This window comes from Propithecus coquereli, unplaced genomic scaffold (assembly GCF_000956105.1).
Source record: "Propithecus coquereli isolate 6110/MARCELLA unplaced genomic scaffold, Pcoq_1.0 Scaffold137, whole genome shotgun sequence".
Lineage (NCBI taxonomy): Eukaryota > Metazoa > Chordata > Mammalia > Primates > Indriidae > Propithecus > Propithecus coquereli.
The window spans coordinates 5,994,168-6,017,659 of record NW_012137969.1 but is presented as its reverse complement, the minus strand read 5'-3'; the positions used below and the strand labels follow the sequence as shown (position 1 = coordinate 6,017,659).

Sequence of the window (23,492 nt, the reverse complement as noted above, 5' to 3'; positions counted from 1 at the left end):
CAGAGTCTTGTTCTGTTACCCTGGACTGAGTGCAGTGGCATCATCACAGCTCACTGCACCCTCAAACTCCTGGACTCAAGTGATCCTCCTGCCTCAGCCTCCAGAGTAGCTGGGACTCCAGGTGCGCACTACCACGCCCGGCTAATTTCTTTGTTTGTTGTAGAGACAGAGGATCTCACTATGTTGCGCAGGCTGGTCTTGAACTACTGCTCTCAAGTGATCCTCCCCCATCTTGGCCTCCCAAAGCGCTAGGATTACCGGTGTGAGCAATTGCACCTTGCTCTAAGATCTTATCATATTCAGGCAAATAGTGAAATCTACAGCTTTTGTTTGGTCAACTAGGGGAAAAAAGACAGTGAAGTTTTTTATGACACTAGGTAGATCTTTTATTAGAGTATTTAGAGCATATAAAGAGAATGCCATCCTTTAAGGACTAAACCCTCGGTGGCACATTTTCCTAGACAGCCACTCCAGGAGCTTAGGGAAGGAGCCCCATTCCCATCACCCCACTTCACTCCCATGCCCCAAGCAACTCAGTGAAGATGTACAGCCTCTCACATGCCCCTGAGCCTGGGGTATATGTGCTTAGCTCGGATGGGGGTCTTTCTGCCTGTTAGTCACAGTTGGTGTCTGCTAAGAAGCAGGTTTTCCATACTCCTGCTGAGAAGGACCACTCCTCCAAGCTGCCCCCTCCCAGGGAACCCCGGAAAAGGGGCTGACGATTGTCGGCGTACATTGTTCTCAGCAAGCAACCTAAGTACCCCTAAGCTCTCCAATCCTATGCCAGGGCTGACAGGGGAGAGTTTCCAGAATGTGGGTCAGGGTTACACCCACCCACACCTAGCCTCCCGAGACACCCACTGCTGTGTGACAGGTCAGGTTCCAGAACAAGCCATTGCCTTGCTTCCATGTGCTCATCCTTCAAGGACTAGTTGAAAGGTGGCCCTTCCCTGAATCTCCAGCCCCTCTCCCTCCAGTGGGAGTCCCACCACCGGAGTTCCAGGTCTTCCTCTCCTCTCCCTCCACCAGCACTGTCCACACTGCATTATTTTTAGCTGTTTATATTGTCTTTCCTATATTTTCCTACATGTCAACAGCACCTAGCACAGAGCCTGGCATGTCAGAGGTAAACGTGGGCTGAACGAATATGTTTTTGCAGCTGGACAAGCGACTCCTGTGTGTGGCCCGGTCTCCCCAGGCAGCCTCACCTTGTGCTTGTACACCTTCCACTGGGCCTGCAGGGTCCTGGCCGCAGTGTCTCTTCTCCCTTTGGTGCAGGAGGGGCGGGAAGGCAAGAGCCCCTCCTCACTCGAGTCTGCATCCCAGTCTGGCTCAGAGTGTCTGCTGCTGGGAGCGGAAGCTCGGAGTTCTTCTTGGGTCTGCAGGAAATGGAAGGAAAAAAAGGAAATGAAGCCGGGCAGGGGGATGAACATCAGGGAAGGGCGAGGGATGTTTACTCAGCGAGACGGCTGGCAGAGCTTATCAGGCGAGACAAGATCATTCACATAAAGAGCTACACCAATGCCGTGCACTGGAGTCACAAATTTAGATGTGTTTTTCACTTAACTCCCTAGACTCTATCTGGCAGCCATCTCCTGGGAGGGAGAGAGGGTGACATTCCCTGTCGGTCGCATTTTGTTAATGCAAGAATTGTCTGTTTTTCTAGGGTTCTTTTCTGATCTTTTTAAAGTTGAATACTGTATTACAAAAATGGGATTTCTGGGATTTAAGGCAATGTATTTCTCGTTTGGTTTTCAAGGCAGAAAGAAGCAGGAATTGCTACTGTGACCATCGAAATAACATTAATACCTACCACTTAGGGGTCCAAATTTATTATCCACAGGACACTTTTCAATAAAAATAAAAATACTAGACTATTTTTCTAACATAAAAAATGCAAGCTCAGTGGAGACACACGTTGTTGCAGAAAGCCCTCAACAGAGAGAGAGATACACAAAACTGCTAAAGTCCACACTGGGACAAAATGCCTGGCACAGCTGCCTGTCAAGAGACTTGAACGAAATGCACTCAGAATGGATTAGTTGGTGTATTTAGTTTTTTATTTTTTGTATTTTATGATGCTGGGACATCTTGGGGCCTTGCTGCTCCTGGAGAGAATGCCCCTCCCAGGCTTGGCCAATTCCTGGAGGGTGAATGACTTGCCTGAGAGCACCACTTTCCTACGTGAACAACGAATCTAGTGCCCACACTCAGAACCACCTGCTCCATCTGGCTTTCACAAGCCAGGAGGCAAAATTCCTCTGCCCCAATCACCGAGGGCTAGGTCCTGGACAGCCAGGGACCACTCCTGCAGCCCAGAGCCTGCTGAAATGATTCCAGGCAGCCAATCCTCACCCACCCCTTCCTGCATCTTCCCCTCACCCCCAGTGCTTCCCCTGTGGCCCTGCGTGTGTTTCTAGGGACCTGTGAATACAAACGTCCTATGACAGTCATTTTCATGTCTGTGTGAACATCCCTCATGAAGACAAATCTGGGTACGTTTTAACACAGCTGGCTTTGTCAGTTCTCTTTAGGTGTGTCACCAAGTTACTTAGTGACAACATTCCCAATACTTATCCTCAACAGTCCTATTTTATAATCCTAAGAAGAGCCTCTTCTCCTTCCCTCAATCCTAACACATTTTCAGACTTTTGTTCCATTAAAGTGAGATAATCTGTCAAGGTGTGGCCCATGCCTATGTGATCAAAAAGGTAAAATCAGTTACTTGGAACATAAAGGAACATTTATTTAAACAACTCTTGGCAGACAGCTAAATTCTGATATACTTATAAACTCCTTGAGGCAACTGTTAAAACACTGACTCTCATCACTCCATTTAAACCTATGGTTAACCATTCACGTACGAATGCTGAGAACTGATTCCCGTATTTAGAATAGTGGATAATACCAATTAAGCCCACTCTTCTTTTTCTTTAAAATAGAGATGTTTTTAAGCAGGAAAAATAAGCTAATATTAATATATACTTATTATGAAAAATTCAGACAATATTGAAAGAAAGCTTAAAAAATGCTTATAATGCTACCACACAGAAAAGAAAGAAGCTATATTCGACAGTCCTTTCAAACATTTTTCTAAGTATAATTTTTTTTTTTAATAAAAAGGAATCAATGCTATATACCCTTTTTTTGGATGGGGGAATTATTTCCATTAAACAATAGGTCACAGGCATTCTCTGTGTCAGTAGACAGAGATCTATTTTGTCTGTACTAACACAATGGCTGTCTAGACAATACTCCGCTGGCTGGCGCATCACCTCTGCGTGATGACTGTCATGTCTATGCTCTTTAGTTTGCTGTGGTCCCTCCCCACTGCGAATAGGACTGCCATGGACTTCCACGTGCTAGTGACTCTGCAGACAGTATGGGTCATGTTCTCTGGCCCCTCTCTTTGAAAGAATAATGGGAAAACTGGGATTCTCATTTGTTTCTGTCATTTACAGGAACACAAAATCTCAAGTCATACAAAAAGACGCCAAAATAAAAAACACTGAGTAAAATTTTGACACCAAGCAAAATTTCCTAAAGCCTCTGTCAAGAGAAATGGAGCACTTGAGTAGGGACGTCATTCCTGGAGGAAAGTACCTGTTGTCAGGAGTTTCTGCTGACACAGCCTCTCTGCCCCGTGTTAGTGGAGGACTGAAATCCCAAACTACAGAAGCCGACACAGAGAAAGCAGCAAGCCCCTCAGTAAGACCCTCAAAGAAGGGGGTGACATGGCAGCATCCGAGCTAGACCTGAGGCAGTGAACACGCCAGAGCCAAAAGGGACAAGGGATCTTCTTTCCTGATTGGATTTGTGTCCAATTAGAACATGGGGGAAATCAGTGCTAAGAAGATCTTTTCTGTCTCCAAATCAACATGTCAATAACACAACAGGACAAACCTGTTTTTTTTTGGTTTTCAGGATCTAAAGAAAACCTGAGTAGCCAAGGAGAAAGAGTCTTCAACAACCAGATAAACTCCATAAACAAAGTCATTCTTTCCAATTCTGATGTACGTGGAAAATATTCTCCCTAGGGGATATATGACTTTGAGTGGCAAGTTTAAAATGTAGGCAGAAACACATACATTTATTGATTGTTGCGCACTCTCAGGGGTCCGGGGTGCCAGCAGATGAGTCATGTCAGTAAGCCCTGCAACTCGAAGGCCCCTGCCAGCACCCCATGTGGGAGAGATTCTAATAATGCCTGATAGTGACGCGGAGCCTGGAGAAGAACTCAAGCCCAGCTCTCTGTCACAAAGTGCCACTGGGTGAGAATGAGGTCCCCAGGAAGACATCGCCTGGGGTCATATCCAGCGGGGCAGACAGCGTAGATATTCAGGTAAGCACAAGGTCTCGTGAAGAGTGATGGTCACATGGAGAGTGGCTAATTCCCTGGACGCTGGACAGTGACTCTGTGTCACTGAGAACATTACCCAAAGTGCTAGAAAAATCACTACAAAAACACACCCACAGGAAAGGACAAAAAATATACTTTACTGAGAGTAAAAAATACTTTTCTGAAGGGATCGAGATGGGCTCACGTTGTCCACCCCTCACACTTGGCCAGGAGAGCTGCCAAGAACCAAGGTCACTGGACAACCTGTGTTGGGCCCAATTAGCACGCATTGTGAAAACACATTTTTTTTTTTTTTTTTTTGCTGTCAGTGTTGTGGTTTGTCTCCATTTGTAACTAAAAATGTGCTATTCAGCTTTTCCAAATTCTCTAACTTTTAAAAGTACACATAGTCTCATGTATATGTAAGAGGCCGTATTAAGAATCCAGCTGAGGGAGCCAGCTCTGGAGGAGGGAGGCAGCCCAGAGTTACAGCAAAACAAGGCCCTGCTCTTCCCTTCCGACTACCAGCATGTGGCGCCTCCCACAGCCCTGTGACGCCCCACGCTCCCGGAGGCCAAGAACCTCTACCGGACACCTGCCATGGGAACAGGGAGTGGTTTTCTGAAACAGAACCTCATGGCTAAAATGAGTAGTCAAGGTAAAGACCTGACATCCTGGTGGAATCCCAGGTATTAGTCAGATCTTTAACAACCAGAAAAAGGGTCACAGAAAAGGGACTGTAAAGAGGCTGCTGTAACAGACTCCTTACCTGCTTCTAACGTGTGCTTGCGTGCTCAGTGTGGACGTATCTTAGACCAGCTGGTCTTAACTGTCACACATTTGCACGATAGGCAGCTGCATGATTTGCAAACTGCAGCTGCAGTATTTTAACACCAAAGTTATTTGGTTTTTGTCTGAACAGGTATCAGATCACACCCGTCATCTGAAGAATCCATTTACAGGAAAACAGGATTAGTGAGGCGGCACTGCTAGCCACTGGAAGTGTAAGTGCAGGTAGCACTGGTCCAGCAGGAACCAGAGGGTGGCCTCTGCCCCTCCAGGGAGGCAGGAGGGGTAGGGGAGTCTCATAGTCACAGACTGCGCCTCAGCCCCTCCTCGTGGCATCCACATACACCGGGGAGTGGAGGGGCACGGAAAGCGTGTCAGCCTAGAGTTACCTCTCAGCTGTCTGCAAGGTCCTCACCAAACAATCACTCAACACTGAACAGGTGAGAAGCTCAGTAACGGGCAGGGAGGGACCTGAAGACTCAACGCTACCCAGGGAGCACATGTCTTTTGAGAAATATTCTGGAACTCACATTAGAGGAGAAAAATGCATGTCTGGTCAGTGCAGCAGGGCTTCGTTAAGTATCAATTCCTTCCATTCCAGGCTCTTCCCAACTCCTCCTCACCTTCCCAGTAGACTACCCCTTGTGGCACAACTAAATCTCTTGCATATTTGAGGTTTGGGCAAGATCTTCGTTCACCAGCTCAACTATCTAAGACTCAAATATTAGTTTGGGAAGTCAATTCACTGACAATTAATCCAGAACTCCAGACTTCTCTACCTATGATTTAAGTTATAGAAATCGATTGTGATGACAAAGGGAAATTGGGTTGTCAATGTCATGGTCAGAAAAACCTGTGGGTATGAAAGCAACCAGAACTACCACGTAACAGTGGAAAGCCCCGCCATGTCTGAACAGAGACTAAACAAAATACAGCCACACTGTACCTGATGACTAGCTTCCACGGGATCATCTTTCTCTTCTTTCTTAATTTCTTGCAGTTCTTGAAATTTGTTGATAAGTGTTTGAATTTCCTCTCTAAGGTGGAAAAGGAAAAGATGACACTTTACTTGTCCCTGTGTGATGAAGGCCATTGCACGGTAGGATGGGCAGACTGTGTTTAGACGCTGCACGGCCTGCACAGGGCCGGTGAGGCCACATCTCCCTGAGCGATGGGGGCCCTTAGCTGGGACCCGACTGCACCAAAGACCCTGCTGCAGAATGGCACTTTCTCTTGCATCTGCCCGCCTGGATGTCCCACAAGGGCAGGGCTGAGGACCCGCAGGGCCTAGCACCTTTCCTTAAATGGTGTAAGAACTCAAAAAAAAAAAAAAAATTTACTGCATGAATGACAAATAAGCAGGTATCACTTGGATTTTTAATAAATAATATGAATGGAAGGCATTATAATTTATGTCCTTATTACAGATACTGAAAGCAAAGTAAAAATAACTCATCTCTGCATACTTGCCCTTTCTGATTTACTTTAATTCCAGCCTTCTGACAAAATTTAGTCACATTTCTCCTGAAAATGAAATGTTCTATTCATTTCAGCAATCTGTGTCTTACTAATTATTCTGAGTGCTAAATATTTCTGCTTGGATTTCTAATCTAGTTTTTGATGCATTTTTAAAAATTAAGATAAAATTCATAACATATACTATTTTAGTGTATAATTCAGTGGTTTTTAGTATTATCTAATTCTAGAACATTTCTTTCTTTCTTTTTTTTTTTTTTTGAGACAGAGTCTATCTCTGTCATCAGGGCTGGAGTGCCGTGCCATCAGCCTAGCTCACTACAACCTCAAACTCCTGGGGCTCAAGCAATGGGCTCAAGCAATCCTCCTGCCTCAGCCTCCCGAGTAGCTGGGACTACAGGTGTGTACCACCATGCCTGGCTAATTTTTAAAATTTTTTGTAGAGACGGGGTCTCACTCTTGTTTGGGCTGGTCTGGAACTCCTGACTTCAAGTGATCCTCCTGTCTTGGCCTCCCAAAGTGCTAGGATTATGGGCATGAGCCACTGAGCCTGGCCTAATTCCAGAACATTTCTATCACCCCAAAAGGCAACCTTATACCTGTTAGTAGTCACTCCCCATTCCCCCTTCTTGAAACTCTGGCAACAACACTCTGCTTTCTGTCTCCATGGATGTGCCTATTCTGGACATTTCATATAAATGGAATTATATATTACGTGGCCTTTTGTGTCTGGCTTCTCTCACTGTGCATATTTTCGAGGTTCATCTGCATTGCTCAGTGTGTCAGTGCTCCCTTGTTATTCCTTTGTATGGACAGACCTGCTCGTTTATCTATTCGTCAGCAGAGGGACACTGGGGTGGTTCCATCTCCTGGCTCTTGTGAACAGCGCCGTTACGGAGGAGCGTGGGAGGTGCCCCCTGAAGAGGTAACCTGGGCTTCCTGACCAGAGCCCTGCACAGAGGTGTGAATGGCAGCTGTTCAGATATGGCGGGGGCGGCTAAGTGGAGCGGAGGGCAGGCGAGGGGCTGGCCATGTGCCGAACAGGCCTTGTGAAGAGCCTTTTTCCAGAGTTGGGTTTTCACTCTGAAGGACACAGAAAACCACTGAAAGATTTTAGGAAGAGGAGTGTGACCTTCATGAAAACCACTCTGGAAGTGATGCTGAGAGCAGGGGGGTGGGAGGGGCAGCATGTGGCAGCAGGAAAAGTCTGGAACATGCAATTCTCTTCAGAACTCGTCACTTACCTCAAAGCCTCCTCTCGTTCTCTTCTCTCCTTCTTGTCTTCCCTTGCATTTTCTAGCTCCTTCTCCAAGTCAGCCTTCGTCTGCAGCAGCTGCTTCACTTCCAGCCTGAGTACACAGAACCAGGAACGTTGCAGCGTTCACTAAAGCAAAAGGTTGTCACACAGCAGGAAGATGCTGCAGGAAAATAATGTCGCTCCACTCCCTTCCTTAGGACCATGGACGACAGGGCAGAAGGATCAAGAACAGCCCTTATTTCTAATCACACAGAGCCAAGAACAGACCTGAGGGTCCTGACCCCCACTTACTGAGCACCTACTGTGTGCGAGGGACCATCAGGTGCCAGGGACTGATGGGAGTAAAACCAGCTGAGGTCCTGCCCTCTCGGGCCCCACAGTCTGAGCAGGGGACACCAATGCAGCAGTCACACAACTCAGCACATAGCTCACACCTGCCACATGTGTGCTGGAGGTGAGTGCAGGGTCTGAGCACAGAAGGGACTTGTGCTGGCCTAGACTGTAGTGCTGCCTGCACCAAGCCTGAGGACAGGGCATCCTACCCAGCCACCTCTAGCTGGACACCCCCTGATGGGTTTTCTCAAGTCCCATGCGTGGCCCAGTGGCCACAAACTCACTTTAGAGGAGACCTCTGTCTGAACCTCAGATCCATTGTTCACTGTCTGTGTGACCTAACTTCTCAAGGTCCTCCTTAATCTTCACTTAAACGAGATAAAACTCCTTGAGTGTTTAGGAGAGTGCCCATCACATAGTAAGGGCTCAGTAAAGGGTAGCTATTGTCATGTCACTTGACAGCTTAACAGATAATTCCAGAAGTATTTACTTTTCAATATGACTAGCTTAATTATAAAACCTTATCACGAAATACTACTTTTCACGAAGAATCTATCAAGCTACACACAAGCACCGTGAGACTTTGATTGAGATGAGACACAGTGCAGTGTGGAGGAGTCTGCCTCTGCTGGAAATAGAAGGTGGCAGGACTTAGCAGGCTGAGAGCATGGCAGAATCCTCTCAGCCCTGGCATGCACACAGGCCACCTAGGATCTCACTAGGTGCAGAGTGTGGGTCAGAGGGCCTGGGCCGGGGCCTGAGATCCTGCATTTCCAACCTGCTGCCAGGTGACACTGATGCTACTGGCTTCACAGAACACTCTGAGTAGCAAGTCACTGCAGTTCTTGCAAACCGGAGACAGAAACATCATCTCAATCATCTCAGAAGAGGGTGAGGGTTGGCTTCTTCATGACAGAGCTAGAGAACTAGAGAAGCCACAGCAAACAGCAGGGAGGCAGGAGCCAGGCCGAATTTTAAGAGGGCTACAGATCACGAAACCAAAGAACACAAAGCAAGGCTTGGCCTTTCCAACTCTTAGGGTCGCACTGAATGTTTTACAGCATTTATGTCTTATTTGATATATAGATCATATGTCATATACTTACTACTGAATTTTAAAACCACTCTGCATAAGATCTAATTGACTTTGCACAAATCAATGAAAGTAATTGGAAGATCTCTCTGGAATTCTGTGTAGAGATTTAAATGGTGCTCCCGCCCATACTTAGGACGAAGTATGGTCAGTTAGTGTCTTTTTATCAATAAAGCTGCCTTTATTTCACAACTGAAATGTAAGAAGTTTTAGAACTGTATAAAAATATTCATGTAATAACTATTATGAGCTGAGCATTTCCCCAAATTTGCAGCAGTGTAACCCTAGCAACGGTCTACATGGGGAACGGGGGTGTGGGCTGGGCCCCAGGAGCACCTACTCTTTCTCCAGCAGCTGCCTCTGCAGGGCATTCCGCTCCCCCTTCAGGTTTCTCACGGCCCCTCGGAGATGCTCCTGGTCCTCCTGGGGGTCCCGGTCCCCTTGTGGCTGTCTGTGCACTGTGGAGCTCGATGCAGGACGAGCCAGCGGATTGGATTTGGCCAGGTCTGAGGCGTCTGATTTTGAACTCTCCATTGAACTGATTTTCTGGGGCAACACAGGCACTGGTTAGACGTCATTGCTCATTTTTACTTTCCATTTATGAAACCCAGAAAGAGACAATAAACAAAAGGGAACCGAGTCTGCCACAGGGGCACAGGAAAAGCCTAGGCAGGTGACCAAGGTGCCTGGCAGATGCCAGCTGAGGCAAATCTACTGGGACAGCAACTGCCCAGCACAGCTCTCTTGGATCAGAAGAGGGAGCGTGCAGACCCCCGCCAGGGCAGGGGAGCCAAGATAAATGGGAGAAAGGAGGGCATGAGGGGAATTCAGAAGCTACCTTGCTTTGTGCTCACTCACCCTACTTCCCTGGAAGGTCAGACACCTTCAACCTTTACGTTTTCAATCTCAAATGCTATTCCAGTTTTGCCAGCCAAAGGAACCTGAGCCCCCAGTGTCCCCTTGCCACCCCCAGTGCTCTCGGCTGAGCCATGCTTCCCCAATGGACTCTGAGCCACCTCTGCGTTCTTTCATTTCCTAACAAGGTTTATTTTTAAAATACCAACTATTTATAAAAACTTAAGTTTTCTACTTGATAAATATGTAAAATTATTTTTAAATAACATTTTCTCCTCTATGTTTACTCTGCTTAGCCCAACAATAGAGACAGCTCTAACTTCATATTTAAAATATAAAGCTGTTAACACTTCTGGCCCATCCCAAAAGAATCAGATTGATTCCTAGTTTGCAAATTCACATAGGGGATATAAGGAAATGTTAATTTCCCAAATTTTCTGGCTGGCAAAGTGTGATGAACAGTTTTCTGCAAATTCATATATTAGACGAGCAGTGAGGAAAACAGGCTGGTGAATGACTGGCAGTGGAAAGCCCATAATATGTATGTGCCAGGCTGGGCTGCTAAAGGCTTTAGGGTCACATGTATCCATTGAGGCCACACGAAAGCCCAAAGATGTGTGCTGCGGGCATGTGGCTTCGCCATCAGGAAGATGAGGGCTGAGAGATACACCTTCGGGCCTTGTCTAGACCTGGGGAAGTCCACTCTGCTGTTTGCATGTTGTGCCGCCTGGTGGACAGCCATGGTTTACATGTTCAGCGCGACCCATCTCACTCTCTAAGTCTGCGCCCCTGCTGCACAGGACACGATGCCCTGAACAGCAGGGTGCCGCTGAGATGCCACCCACCTTTTCCAGCTCCGAAATGCGCCTCAGCAGCCTGGGCTTGCTCCACTCCACGTAACCTGCTGGAAGCGACAGGTTTTGGAAGGACTTTCCCAACGGGCACTTAAGCCCTAACCACCCACCTCAGGTAGGGCCTGACGGCTTCCCGTCCACAGGCCTTAGCAGCTTTAGAGCCGAGCCACAAGACCCACCTAGGCAGATTCTTGCCTTCCAAGGGGTTCCCTCAACATGGCGACTTCTCTGCACCCTTTGCTGTAAAGAGTTATCAGTACTAACAGTCTCCAAGTGTCTTAGCGTGACATTCTTTCCTAATTCTGCCCCAGTGAGGCTTTGACCGCACCAGTCCATTAAGGTTGTTCTTATCAATGTCACCAATGACTTCACTTCGCCAAATCCAAAGCTCAGCGCTCAGTCCTCACATTCCCACTGGCATGGCTGCCTGCCTTCCTCCCTTCGTTTGTGTCCAGGCTTCCACGTGCCCGGCTCTCCCGGCCACCCCAATGCCGGCCTCCACCTTCACACACCCCACCCTGCCCCGCCCCTCGCCTCACACACACTTGCCAGGTGGCCCCACTGGTCTCACCCATGCGCTGCGAGCTGCATGCTCAGTGCCTAGCCCAGGCCTCTGCCCGGAACCCCAGACACATCCACTGCCAGGCCTGCGCCCCACCACTTGGACACCACTGCCCTCTTTCCCCACACCTGCTCCTCTGCCTTCCCCGCCTCAGGAAATGGCAGCTCTGTCATTTCAGTTGCTCACCCCTGGAGCCCGACTCCTCCTTCTCTCATAGGCTATACCCAACATTCCAATTTCCCATCAGCCACACCTTCAAAGTGTACCTAGAACCCAACCCCTCTCACCACTTCTGCTACCATCCTGGCCTAGGCCAGCAGACCCCTCACTAGGGCAAGGGCAGAGGTCTCTGCCTGCCAACATCCCCCTTTTGCACACGGTCCACTCCCAGCACTGAAGGCGGGGGCCTTGGGAAGCAGAGCAGGCTCCTCAGTCCTCTCCATGACCCTCCCGTGGCACCTGCCTCAACAGGCCTTCAGGCCACTACACTCCACTACACTCCATCACCAACTGCTCTCCCGGCACCCAGGGCCTCTGTGGTCACTGCTCCCTGCCTGGGCACTGCCCTCAGCTGCCTGCATGGCTGCCCCTCTCCTCTTCCAGGCCATGCTCAGCAGTTACTGTCTTGGTCAGGCCTTCCTTGTGACCCTGTCTGTGTGCAGCTGCACACCATTGCCCCCAGCCCTCAAACCTGCTGTCTCCCTCCCCTCCTCCACCTTTCTCCACAGCACCCATTACCACCTGACATGGATTCCACTCAGTAACTCCTCCCCCACTACAGCATCTCCAACGAGGGATGTCTGCATGCTTCCTTCACGACTCTAACACTGGGGCCTGGACACTGCGTGGCACGCAGTAGAGTCCTTATGGCTAAAGGAAGGAAGGGCTGCTCACAAAGCACGTGTCAGGCCAGGGTCTGCCCTGTGTCAGGACTCCTTGTGGCAGCCACTCTGTGTCTTCTGTCATAGAACAAGAGACGTGACCTCTCTCCTCACGTCTCCCTCCTCGAGTGGTGTTGGGGAAGATACCCTTTATCTTGGAGACGGTGGGAGAGTTGCTCAGCACACGGTCCAGGTCTTCCTTCAGGGTCTGGTTCTCCTCTGTCAGCTCCTGGACACTCCGAGACAAGTTCAGGATAGCGCTGCTCATCTTCTTCTGCCTCTTAATGCCCACCTTCTTCTCCCCTGCAGGCCTAGGAACAGCCGAAGCAAGGGTCTAAGGTTTGAATTTCTAAACTGGTTTAATAAATGTTTTCAGTGGGGGGTAGGCAAATCAAAGTTTGTTTCTGCCTGGTCTGTGAGGTCAGCGTGGTTTTTGAAAGTGAATATTTGCAATCAAATAAGTAACAATAATCTTGAACTTCATATAAGCAAAATGTTAACCCCTAAGATAGAATTCCATTCTTATTGTCAGTAAACCTGTATAACACAATATTGTATTCAATTATTAGCATTATATTTTATATGTCATCACTAAAAATTCTGTGGAAACCTATTTTCTCTCGTTACACTAAGTAGCTGTATAATGGCTTTGATTTTGATTCTTATCCCACGAAGTCTAAAATATGGTCGACCCTCTTTATTTGTAGAGTCCATATTTCCAAATTTGTTTACTAGCTAAAATTGATCTATAACCCCAAAATCAATAGTCATGGGGCTTTCATAGGCATTCACACACACGCACAGAGGGAGGAGAAAATGAGAGTCGCTGCACGTTCCCAGCTGAAGCTGAATGAGGAGATGCTCAGGCTGCGAACAAGTGTCCTTTTTGCAGTCTACTTAGTGCCACATCTTTTACATTTTTGGCTTTTTATTGGTGACTTTGCCATTTAATACAGCCTGGAACCACAGTGCTGAGCCTGTCTAGCGCCTCTAAGCTCTAGAAGGCTGTGATGTGCCTTACAGAAAACATACGTGTGTTAGACAAACTTTGTCTAGGCAGGAATTATAGAGCTGCCATGAGTTCAACCTTAAGGAATCCACAGTTTATGATAAATAAGGTGTCTTTAAACAGAAACACAAATAAAACAGGTTATTATTGATCAGTTGATAAAATGTTGTGACTAGAGGCTCAAAGGAAGTGAACCCTGTAATTCCCCTAGGAGCACTGGTTTAGTGTTTGCTAATTTGATGTTCACGGAAACTTTAAAGACTATCACTATGGGGAATAATGACGATCAACTGTATTTATTATCTGGCCCTTTACATAAAGTTTTCCAACCACTGTTTTAAACCACTAGGGATAAAAAAAAGAGAGAGAGACAGAGAAAACCATGCCTGGCACAGTGTAAACACTCCATAGATGTTAGAAGTTTACTGTAGAGGCCAGTGACACGGCCCAATCTATAAGGGATCACCCTTCCAGAATTTGTTGAAAGCCTAGTTAGTATCACATCATTTGGAAAAGGAATATAGGAAATCTACAAAATAAGGAGAACCCTGGCATTTCTCCTAATAAACTTACTTGGGAAAACTTTAAGTGACGAAATAAACTTGTACTTGGATTAAGTGTCTTCCTAATAAGGTAGATATGCTTTGATAAACAGAATTTTCTAATTCTAACCTGGAAGATGCTATATAGAATACACAATTAATGCATGGAGCACTGAACACATGTCAGCTGTCAACAAGTGGTAGTTATAAGGGAACACCTGTAAACACCAAACGGAAATGTATCAACTCTAACCATTACTAAGACAGGTGTAGTGTTGGCACTGCTGCAAAGTTAGGGCAGCGTGTGCCATTTCCCTGTGATGACTACACTGCACTTAGAGTAGCTCCCACAATATGCGGACAACACATGAGACCTGGCTCCCAAACAGATCATCATACTTCTTTCCTGTAGTGTCAGAACTTGCCAAGAGAGTCTGGAGACGATGAATCTGTAAATATCAAATTACAGTGCATTAAAAACATAGAACGAGCATGAAGACTTTCCTCTGAAAAATCTGTAATCAGATTCCTGATTACTGTCTAGCGGTAGGAAGTAAAAACTAAGTTTCTGTGATTTATTTTCAAGTCAAGCTGAAAGAGGAGAACAGGCTCCCAAGAGTACAGCCCCCAGACTGCTGCCTGGCCTCAGCCCATCACCCTGGCCACGAGCAGATTCTCCCCCGACCCCACTCCATCCCGCCCTTGCCCACTGCACCGCTGAGGGAAAACACACCTCCTCGTAGTATGTCTCCATGGCGATCCTCATCTCTTCCAAGTTGGTGGTCTTCATATCAGTCTGGAGTTTGCTGAAAACCCAAGTTTAGAGTTAATGTGGCAGTGCCAGCATTCCCAGGGGACAAAGTAAGAAGAACAGAGTTTCCCAGAACATTCAGAGAAGGACTGGTTTTGGAAGAGAACCAGGATGGGCAGGAAAAACCCTGAGCTGCTCCTCAACTGCTTTGTGGCCTTGAACAGATGAGTCGTCTCAAGGTTGACGGGAGAATTCCTCACACAGAAGTGTCCCTTCTGTGTCAGACCAGCCACTTCCCGAGGTGAGAAAACAGACTCCCTAGAGGTATTCTTCTCTAAATACGGTGCTGTCTTTAAAGACCGGATTAATGGTGAAGAAAAACCTCAGAACTGAGAGGACAGACCACCTTTGGGGCAGGTGGGGAGAGTAACTAGCTTTGTGAAGAAAAGAGAATCATTTTTCCCCTTGAGCTGTCAGCGCTATCATCTGCTCTCAACACATGGCACACTTCAGATAAAAGGCATCAACACAGAAGTGAAAGTAAAGTCACAGTTCAGCACTGAAACGCAGAAGAAATCAGCAAATAATCACATGTATTTTAAGTTGACAAAATTCAGCAAAAAACAAACGAGGGGGAAAACTATTACAGTGTGAATAGGAGACTTGAGGCAAGAGACGAGTTGTCTCAGTTTTTCTTAGATAAACCTAAGCGCAGTGGAGAAAGACTTTCCCCTCCCACTAAAGAGACAGAAAATGTTAGGAGCCATACCAAAACCAGCACAAGGACAGCACGTGACTGAGAGGCATAAAAAATTCATCCTGGAAATAAAAAGTGGTCCACAGAACACTAAGGAGAGAAAGCACTCTTAACTATAACAAGAAGTGAAAGGGAAATACTGCTCCTTAATGAAATTTGGAGGGAGTGCAATTAATACCAAAAAAAAAAAAAGGCAGCTCTATTGACCTCCATTTTGTGGGTGGGAATGGGGACGGGAATGGATCTGGCAGGAGGCCAGTGGGGCAGGGAGCGGGCGTGGCCGTACCTGATGGTGGTGTCCTTCTCCTTGCACTGCTGCTCCAGCTTCAGAATCCTCTGCTTCAGCCCATTAACGACCTGTCAAGAGAGCACTGTGTCCAGTCTGGCCATTTTCAAAGTCTGTTGTCTCCCAGAGACTCAGCTGCCCAGGTTCCTGGGCCAGGCTGGCTGTCCCCTGCAGGTGACTGGCAGCCTCTGCACATCGTCCCTGCCGAGCACCATCCCCTCTTGTAGACCACAGGCTCAGTGAGGAGAGATGGGCCCCCGCCATCCTGCCCACTCACCGCGTGGTGCTGAGTGGGTGACCAAGGGGGCACAATGCCCTGCTAGTACAGGAGGCAGGGCCTTCCCCTGAGTACAGCACATGCCTGGGAGGAGCAGGATGCACCCTCAGGTATTTAAATAAAGGAGGCCACCATGGTCACTAGGTGGACAAACCACTGCCCCTAGCTCCCCAGGGCAACTCAGTGCTCAGTCTTCCCGTGGAGCAAGCAGGGCTGATGAGGACAGTGGCCTGGGAGGGTCCCAATGAGACCCTGTACCTCCACCTGGGGGAGGAAGAACAGCTCCACTGGTCTCGTCACTTCCTTTTCTGTGTATGCCTCATTTGAGGAGAGAACACCCTTATATTCCTTAGAGAACATGCTTTTTCTTTTGAATAGACAACTTTTTATATAACTGGATTTTAAAGTAGCCTTAAATTATGTTAGTAATACATATTTTCCTTAAAAAAAGGCTAAAATACTCTGACCCTGCCACTCCCCTCCTCACCCAGCTAAATCCTGTCATCAACACAGCATGCCCCCGTCCCACTCTTATCACGTGCACATCCGTGTGTGTGCCTTTGGAACTAGGGCTTGCTATTTACAGAAACGGGACTCTACCACATGTGACACTCAACGGCCCTCCTGGTGATCCAGCCCTGCAGTCCCCGTGTATCTGTGTCAGTCCCCACGGCATGACACACCACGCTGTCTCTGTCCATTCTCCTATTGACGGACACTCAAGTTGTAACCACTTTTGTTGTTATAATCAATCCTTCAATAGAAATCCCTGGCTAGGCCTTCCTGTGCACGTATGCACATGTTTTTCTTTCTTTCTCTCTCTTTTTTTTTTTAACTAACGGCCCAAAGCATAGGATGCAAATGTTTCTTGAGAGCAGATAATAACTAGTAGAAACGTTTGATCACAGGGCACAGCCACCGGGAAGGACAATTTGCTGTGGGTACTAAAATGAATACTGCACATACCCTATCATCTAGAATTCCTACTTTTAATAAACTTCTATAAAACACACACACAGCATCAGAACAAAAGTACAGAGCCCTTTCTCTATAAAAGTACCCATTATTTACAGAATTCTACCTCACCCAAATTAATCAAGTAGACATTTCTGTAAATAGCTGTACTGTTGTATATTGTTTTAAAAAATTCTTTTACAAAAATGTTTTGAGATAGCTATATTCCACTTTGAATGATCTCTCCTCAGTTTTCTCAATTTATGGGCAGCTATAAATATCCTGTGCAAACAGCTTTCTGTATTGGATTATTTTCTTGAGACACTGTCCTAAAAAGAGCAGTATTAGATAACAGTAGGAGCAATTTTAAATATCATTGCCTTGCCCAGTCATACTGTTAATAACTTAATATGCAATGTCTAAATTCTGAGCATACATTTTCTCAGCCCTGCCAATATTGGTTTTGATTGTGTTAATTTTGCTACTTTAAGGTGTGAGATTTTACTCATAGTAATTTAAAATAATTTCCTGGCCAGCTGTGGCAACATAGCAAGATCCCATCTCTACAAAATAAATTCTTTAATAACTTGAGCCCAGGAGTTTGAGGTTGCAGTGAGCTATGATCATGTCACTGCACTCCAGCCTGAGTGACAGAGCGAGACCCTGTCTCAAAAATAATAATAGTAATAAAATAAAATTAATTTATTCACTCAAATATTTACTGCCAGTAAAATGCTAGGGACTGAGACAGACCCCACCCCCTCCTTCACAGACCTTGGTCATTAACTAGCAACCCAATCTCTTAACCTCAGGTTCCTGATTTTAAAAATAGGGATTGAAGACCCTATTACAAAAAACCAAAAGAGACAATGTACATGTGGAAATTGAACAACTCTGCAGTGTTCAGGATTTGCTATTATCCAAAAAATATTTTCTTGTGGAAACACATGGATTCCTTCACAAGCATTTAAGAATTTACTTTGTGCTGTTCTAGATACAGAACTAGGCTTTAATCATGTATATTAAATATATACTGTTTATATAGTCTATATATTCTATTTTACAGCAGACTGTTTTTTAGAGATTTATATAGCATTCTTGTATATTCTGAACAGAAAACTCTGTTGTCTTTTCAATAATCCTTCTCCCAGCCCAATACAGTGATTCCATCTTAGTCTTATGGGTTTTTATTATATAAATTTCATGTTATCAAATCCATTAATCACATCATTAATGTTATCTTATTCTTTGTATTCAATAATCTCAAAATTCTATCCCTTTGTTTTCTTCTAGCATTTCCCAGATGTACTTCCTTGACTCAGCTGAAGCCCACTGAGATGCCTTTTCCTCCAACAGTTGTGGTTTATTGCCACATGCTAACCAGATGGCTCCATTTTCCATCATTTAGTTCGTTCAATTTGTTACATATTATTACATAGTATATGAGGGGCGGGGCATCTGTATCTACTTTAAAGGCTTCATTCTATTGGGTTTTGCTTCCCTATTTTTTTTCCCCCAAATCATCTTTTATTTATATAGAAAGAACATATTTAGCAAAAGACACACTGAGAAGAGTTGCTGTGGCCCAGGAGACAAGGCAGGGAGCTTCTGAGCCCTGCTGGAGGAGGAGGCAGCTTGGGACGAAGTGTGAGAAGTGCTGGGGAAGGGCTGGTGGTGGGGGCCACAGAAAGGAGAAGGCCCCAGCTGGGTCAACACTGTCAGCAGGTCATGGGTGGGACTTGCAGTGATCTTGCTGCTAACTCTTGGTGGGGACAGTTAGTGCTGCCGACTAAAGTGAGAGCCGCCCCCTGGTTCCTGGAGGGCACCCACCAAGGAACACAGGACAGGTGCCTCCCTGTTTTAAATTAGTATCACTTGTTAAGCATAATAATGTATTTTTTTTTTTAGGTACAGTGGGGGAGTTGCCCATTTTTTCTACAGCGTTTGGTTTGGCCTCTGGGGTAAGCCTGCTGGCCCCCTGCTCCTCCCGACAACTCCTGAAGTGTCTTCCGGTAATCCCCACAGCACCATGGAGAACAGTTTCGGGGAGTCCTGCGCCCCTCCCTCCTCCTGCTACTCCTCTTGTGCCTGTGGCTGTTCCTAGTAACTCGGCCTCTGTGGAAGGCTCTCTTCCTGCTGGAGACTATACTCACCCAACCAGTATCAGGCCTTTTTTCTGCCAGAGTGCGAACAAAATCCGAGCCCTGCGGTAAGCAGATTGAGACGTGAAGACGGCGTTCGGTTTGGCTTCGCCCGCCAGTCGGATGCCTGCAGGCAGGAGCCCACCACGAAGGGCCTGGGACTTACTCGACTGGGATCCAAGAGCTGCTCTATCTGCCGATCCTTCCTGCTATTTTCCTCTTCTAAGCGCCGAAGCTTTGTCCTCATCAGATCCACATTGTTTTTCTGCATGTGTAATGACTAGAGAAAAGAAGGACCACGCACGCACACACCCGTACACACACAATGTACACACAAACACCAGGGGAAACACTCGGTTGGAGAAGAATTTTAAAAGCTGCCTGGTTCCCACGCAAGGCACTGTGTGTGGCAGTGGGGAAAGGGCAGGGCCACCTGGACATCACAGGGAGGGGGAAGGACCCTCCTGGCATTTAGTGGGTGGGGACCAAGGAGGCAAAATTCCCTGGATGTGCAGGAAAATCCCAAGCAACTAAGAATTCTCCCACCCAAAATGCCAACAGCACCCTCACTGAGAAACACGGCTCTAGAGAATGTACCAACCAATCAACGCTGTGAACACTGGCTCTGGAAATTGCCAGTGTCACATGTTCTCCTCCATGACCACACAAGAAAGCCTGTTTTTGTCACACCACACATCACTACAGCTCATCAAAGGCTAATATTTATTTCAAATGCTGATCCTCCACTAAGGCTCCACTGGAGACCAGTGTTCCCAATCTTCATCTGTGGATGAATTTGTCACCAATCTGTGGTGAGTTATAGGGGTAAAAAAGACTGTGTAGTCAATTTTTCACAAAATTAAGTTTATTCAAGTTCTGTAACTATTTTGAAATTATATCCTTTCTATTTCAGACTTATATGGTTCTTTTATAAAATGGTGATGGTGGGTGTTTTTAATTTTTGGTTTTAATGTCTTCACTTGAAAAAACTTTTTACTAGTCTGTGAAACCCAAAAACCTGAAAAGCAAGAGGTTAAAAGCCTAGGTCAGGCTGTGCCGCAGCTCGCTGGCTTCCAGCATCACCCACATCGGAACTGGCCGGTTCTCTTGTGAACAGCCTTCTCCTTTAAAGGGATTTGTGGCCTCTGAAGAGAGACTATGTGCCTGAGCAAAACCAGTCGCCACCACCAGAAACAATCCAAGTGCAGGGTCACGAGTGGCGGCTTGGCACACCAGTCCGTGGCCACAGTGGACAGGACTGTGGCCAGGATCGCTACAGACAGACCCACGGGTTCGAGCAGCGCGACGGACAACTGGAGCTCAATGAGTCTTCACTGAATGAATTGGTTAATGTGCAGCCACTAAGGAAGACAGGAAATCTAATAACGGGAATTCTACTCCCAGAAGTATGAGGCAGATTCGCCTTTCCCTATTCCTGCTGTTAGCAGAGCTGAAAACCCGGGGCACGTGTGTAACGCAGACACGGGGGACTCTGACAGGCAGCAAGAAGGAGACAGGCTGGGGAGTGGGGCCGGGAGCGAAGCAGGGAGCGCCTTCAGTTTCCTTTTTGCCTCATCTGGACTGGGTGCTGGAGAAGCAACAACCTGGAAAGCCAAGGCACACAGGCCATGAAAGCCCCAAGAATCAGCTCTTCTCTCTAGCAGAAGGACCGGGAAAGGGGCAGAAAACTTGCAGCCAGTAACTGCTCTATCCTGGGCAAAACCCCAGAAATCACTGTGGTCACCCTGCCATGCACGGCTGGGTGGGGAGCCTAGATGCCCTCCCTTCCCAGGCCGCATCCAGGTGCCCTCCTCATCTGCGCTGTGATGGCTCAGGGGAGGCCTAGTGCGGAGTTGGGACTTCCATCATGGAAGGCTGCATGGGGAGCTACGAGGGGTCCTTCTCTCCCAGCCTGGGTGGTACCAGCAAAGGGTTAGTGGGAGCCCGAACTCCCACCCCTCCCTGCAGTAACGAGAAGCCCTCCCCATGTGGGTATCAGTGAAGGCTGAGTGGGAGCTGGACCTCCACCCCACCTGGTAGGAAGCAGGTGGTACCTCCACGTCACCCACCAGAGCAGTGTCAGAGGAGGCCTGCTAAAACACGAGATATTAACTGGTATCTGGAGTCTCAAAACATAATTCTCAAAATGCCCAGGTTTCAACTGCAATCACTTGTCAAGCACCAAGACTATCTCAACCTGAATGAAAACAAAACAATCAACAGATGCCAACACTGAAATGGCAGATGTTAGAACAATCTACAAAGATTGAAAGCAGCCACCAGAAAAATGCTTCGGTGACCAGTTATGGACACACTTAAAACAAACGGAAAACTAGAAAGTCTCAGCAACAAAATAGTAGATATAAAGAACCAAATGGAAATTACAGAACTGAAAAATAACTAAAATAAAATACTCAGCGACAGGCTCAACAGCAGAGTGTAAAAGGACAAAGGAAAGAATCACAAACCTGAAGACAGAGCAGCGGAAATTACCCAATCGGAATGCGAGAAAATAAACAGGAAACCGGACAGAGCCTCGGGGACCTGGGCCGCTACAACAAAAGAGGCTGAGAAAGATTTTAAGAAATAATGACTGAAAATTTCCCAAATTTGACAAAAGACAAACCTACAGATTCAAGAAGCTCAGAAAATCCCAAACAGGATAATCCCCCCAAAAATCCACATTAAGACACATCATAGTCAAACTTCCAAAATAAAGAGAAATAAAAAACACTGAAAGCAGTGAGAGAGAAACAACACCTTAACTTATCTAAATGGGAAAAACAATTTGAATGATGCCAAATCTCTCACCAGAAACCATGGAGGCCAGGAGGAAGTAAAAAAACATTTTTCAAGTGATGAAAGAAAAGAACTGTCAATCAGTGGTGAAGGAGGAAATGTCTTCTTTTCTTCCCAGATGAAGAAAAACTAAGAGAATTTGTCACCAGCAGACCTACTCTATCTAAAAGACTGGCTAAGGGGAGTTCTCTAAACAGAAAGGAAATGATAAAAGGAATCTTGGAACATAAGGAAGGAAGACAGAACAATGGAAAAAATATGGGTTAAATACAACACACTTTCCTTCTCCTCCTGAGTTTTCTATATTATTAATTTTCTAAAATAACTGTTTTTTTTAGAAATAGGGTCTCTCTCGTCACCCAGGCTAGAGTGCAGTGACATGATCATAGTTCAATGTAACCTCCAACTCCTGGGCTCAAGTGATCCTCCTGCATCAGCCTCCCGAGTAACTGGGACTACAGATGTGTGCCACTTTCTCAGCTAATTTTTTTTCATTTTTTAGAGAGACAGGGTCTTGCTATGTTGGCCAGGCTGGTCTTAAACTCCTGGCCTCAAGTGATCCTCCTGACTTGGCCTCTCAAACTGCTGGGATTACAGGTGTAAGCCACTGCGCCAGGCTGAGTATTCTAAATTATATTTGACAGTTGAAGCAAAAAAATTATACAACTGTCTGATGTGGTTCTCAGTATATATAGAGGAAAAATTTAAGAGAATTATGTGTGAGTTGAGGAGGGTGAAGGCCATAAAGCGAGGTGAAGTTTCTATTCACTCAAACTGTAAGATGTCAATATCGGTAACTGTGATGAGTGTATGTCTGTGTGTGTGTATATATACATACGTATATAAAATGGAATACCTACAGCAACCACTATATAGGTTATAAAAAGGAGGTGCACTCAAAAACACTACAGAGAAATCAAAATGGAACTCTAAAAAATGTTCAAGTAAGCAACAGGGAGACAAAAAATGAATGCAGAGAAATGTATACAGACAGAATAGAAAACAAAAAATAAAATGGGGGACTTTAATTCATAAATAATTACAGTATATGTAAATGATCTAAACAAACCAATTAAAAGAGATTGGTGGCTGGTGCAGTGGCTCACACCTGTAATCCTAGCACTCTGGGAGGCCAAGGTGGGAGGATCACTTGAGCTCAGAAGTTCGAGACCAGCCTGAGCAAGAGCGAGACCCCGTTTCTACCAAAAATAGAAAAAATTAGCTGGACAACTAAAAATATATAGAAAAACTTAGCCGGGCATGGTGGCGCATGCCTGTAGTCCCAGCTACTCGGGAGGCTGAGGCAGGAGGATCACTTAAGTCCAGGAGTTTGAGGTTGCCGTGAGCTGTGATGACGCCGTTGCACTCTAGCCTGGGAGACAGAGTGAGATCCTGTCTCAAAAAAAAAACAAAACAAAGAACCCGACCCTTCTCTCAATAACTGATAAAACAGCTAGACAGAAAATCAGCAAGGATACAGAAGAGCTCAACAACACCATTGACCAACAGTATCTAACTGATATTTAGGGAACATTA

General features: G+C 46.3%; 1 protein-coding gene across 2 annotated transcripts in view; it reads right to left on the bottom strand.

Annotated features, from left to right (window-relative positions):
- The window catches only part of IQCE (IQ motif containing E), a 46,205-nt gene that overhangs the window by 12,833 nt on the left and 9,880 nt on the right, over positions 1–23,492 (bottom strand). Inside the window, exons 6-16 of one of the 2 annotated variants that reach the window (XM_012639154.1) lie at positions 19,324–19,437; positions 19,170–19,220; positions 15,786–15,856; positions 14,725–14,797; positions 14,391–14,440; positions 12,588–12,751; positions 10,989–11,047; positions 9,629–9,834; positions 7,849–7,953; positions 6,075–6,165; positions 1,209–1,379 (exon numbers count right to left, since the gene is read on the bottom strand). In XM_012639154.1, coding sequence (XP_012494608.1) covers positions 1,209–1,379; positions 6,075–6,165; positions 7,849–7,953; positions 9,629–9,834; positions 10,989–11,047; positions 12,588–12,751; positions 14,391–14,440; positions 14,725–14,797; positions 15,786–15,856; positions 19,170–19,220; positions 19,324–19,437 — 1,155 coding nt within the window. The remainder of the gene's footprint in view (positions 1–1,208; positions 1,380–6,074; positions 6,166–7,848; positions 7,954–9,628; positions 9,835–10,988; positions 11,048–12,587; positions 12,752–14,390; positions 14,441–14,724; positions 14,798–15,785; positions 15,857–19,169; positions 19,221–19,323; positions 19,438–23,492) is intronic. The other variant, XM_012639153.1, reaches the window with a different exon arrangement.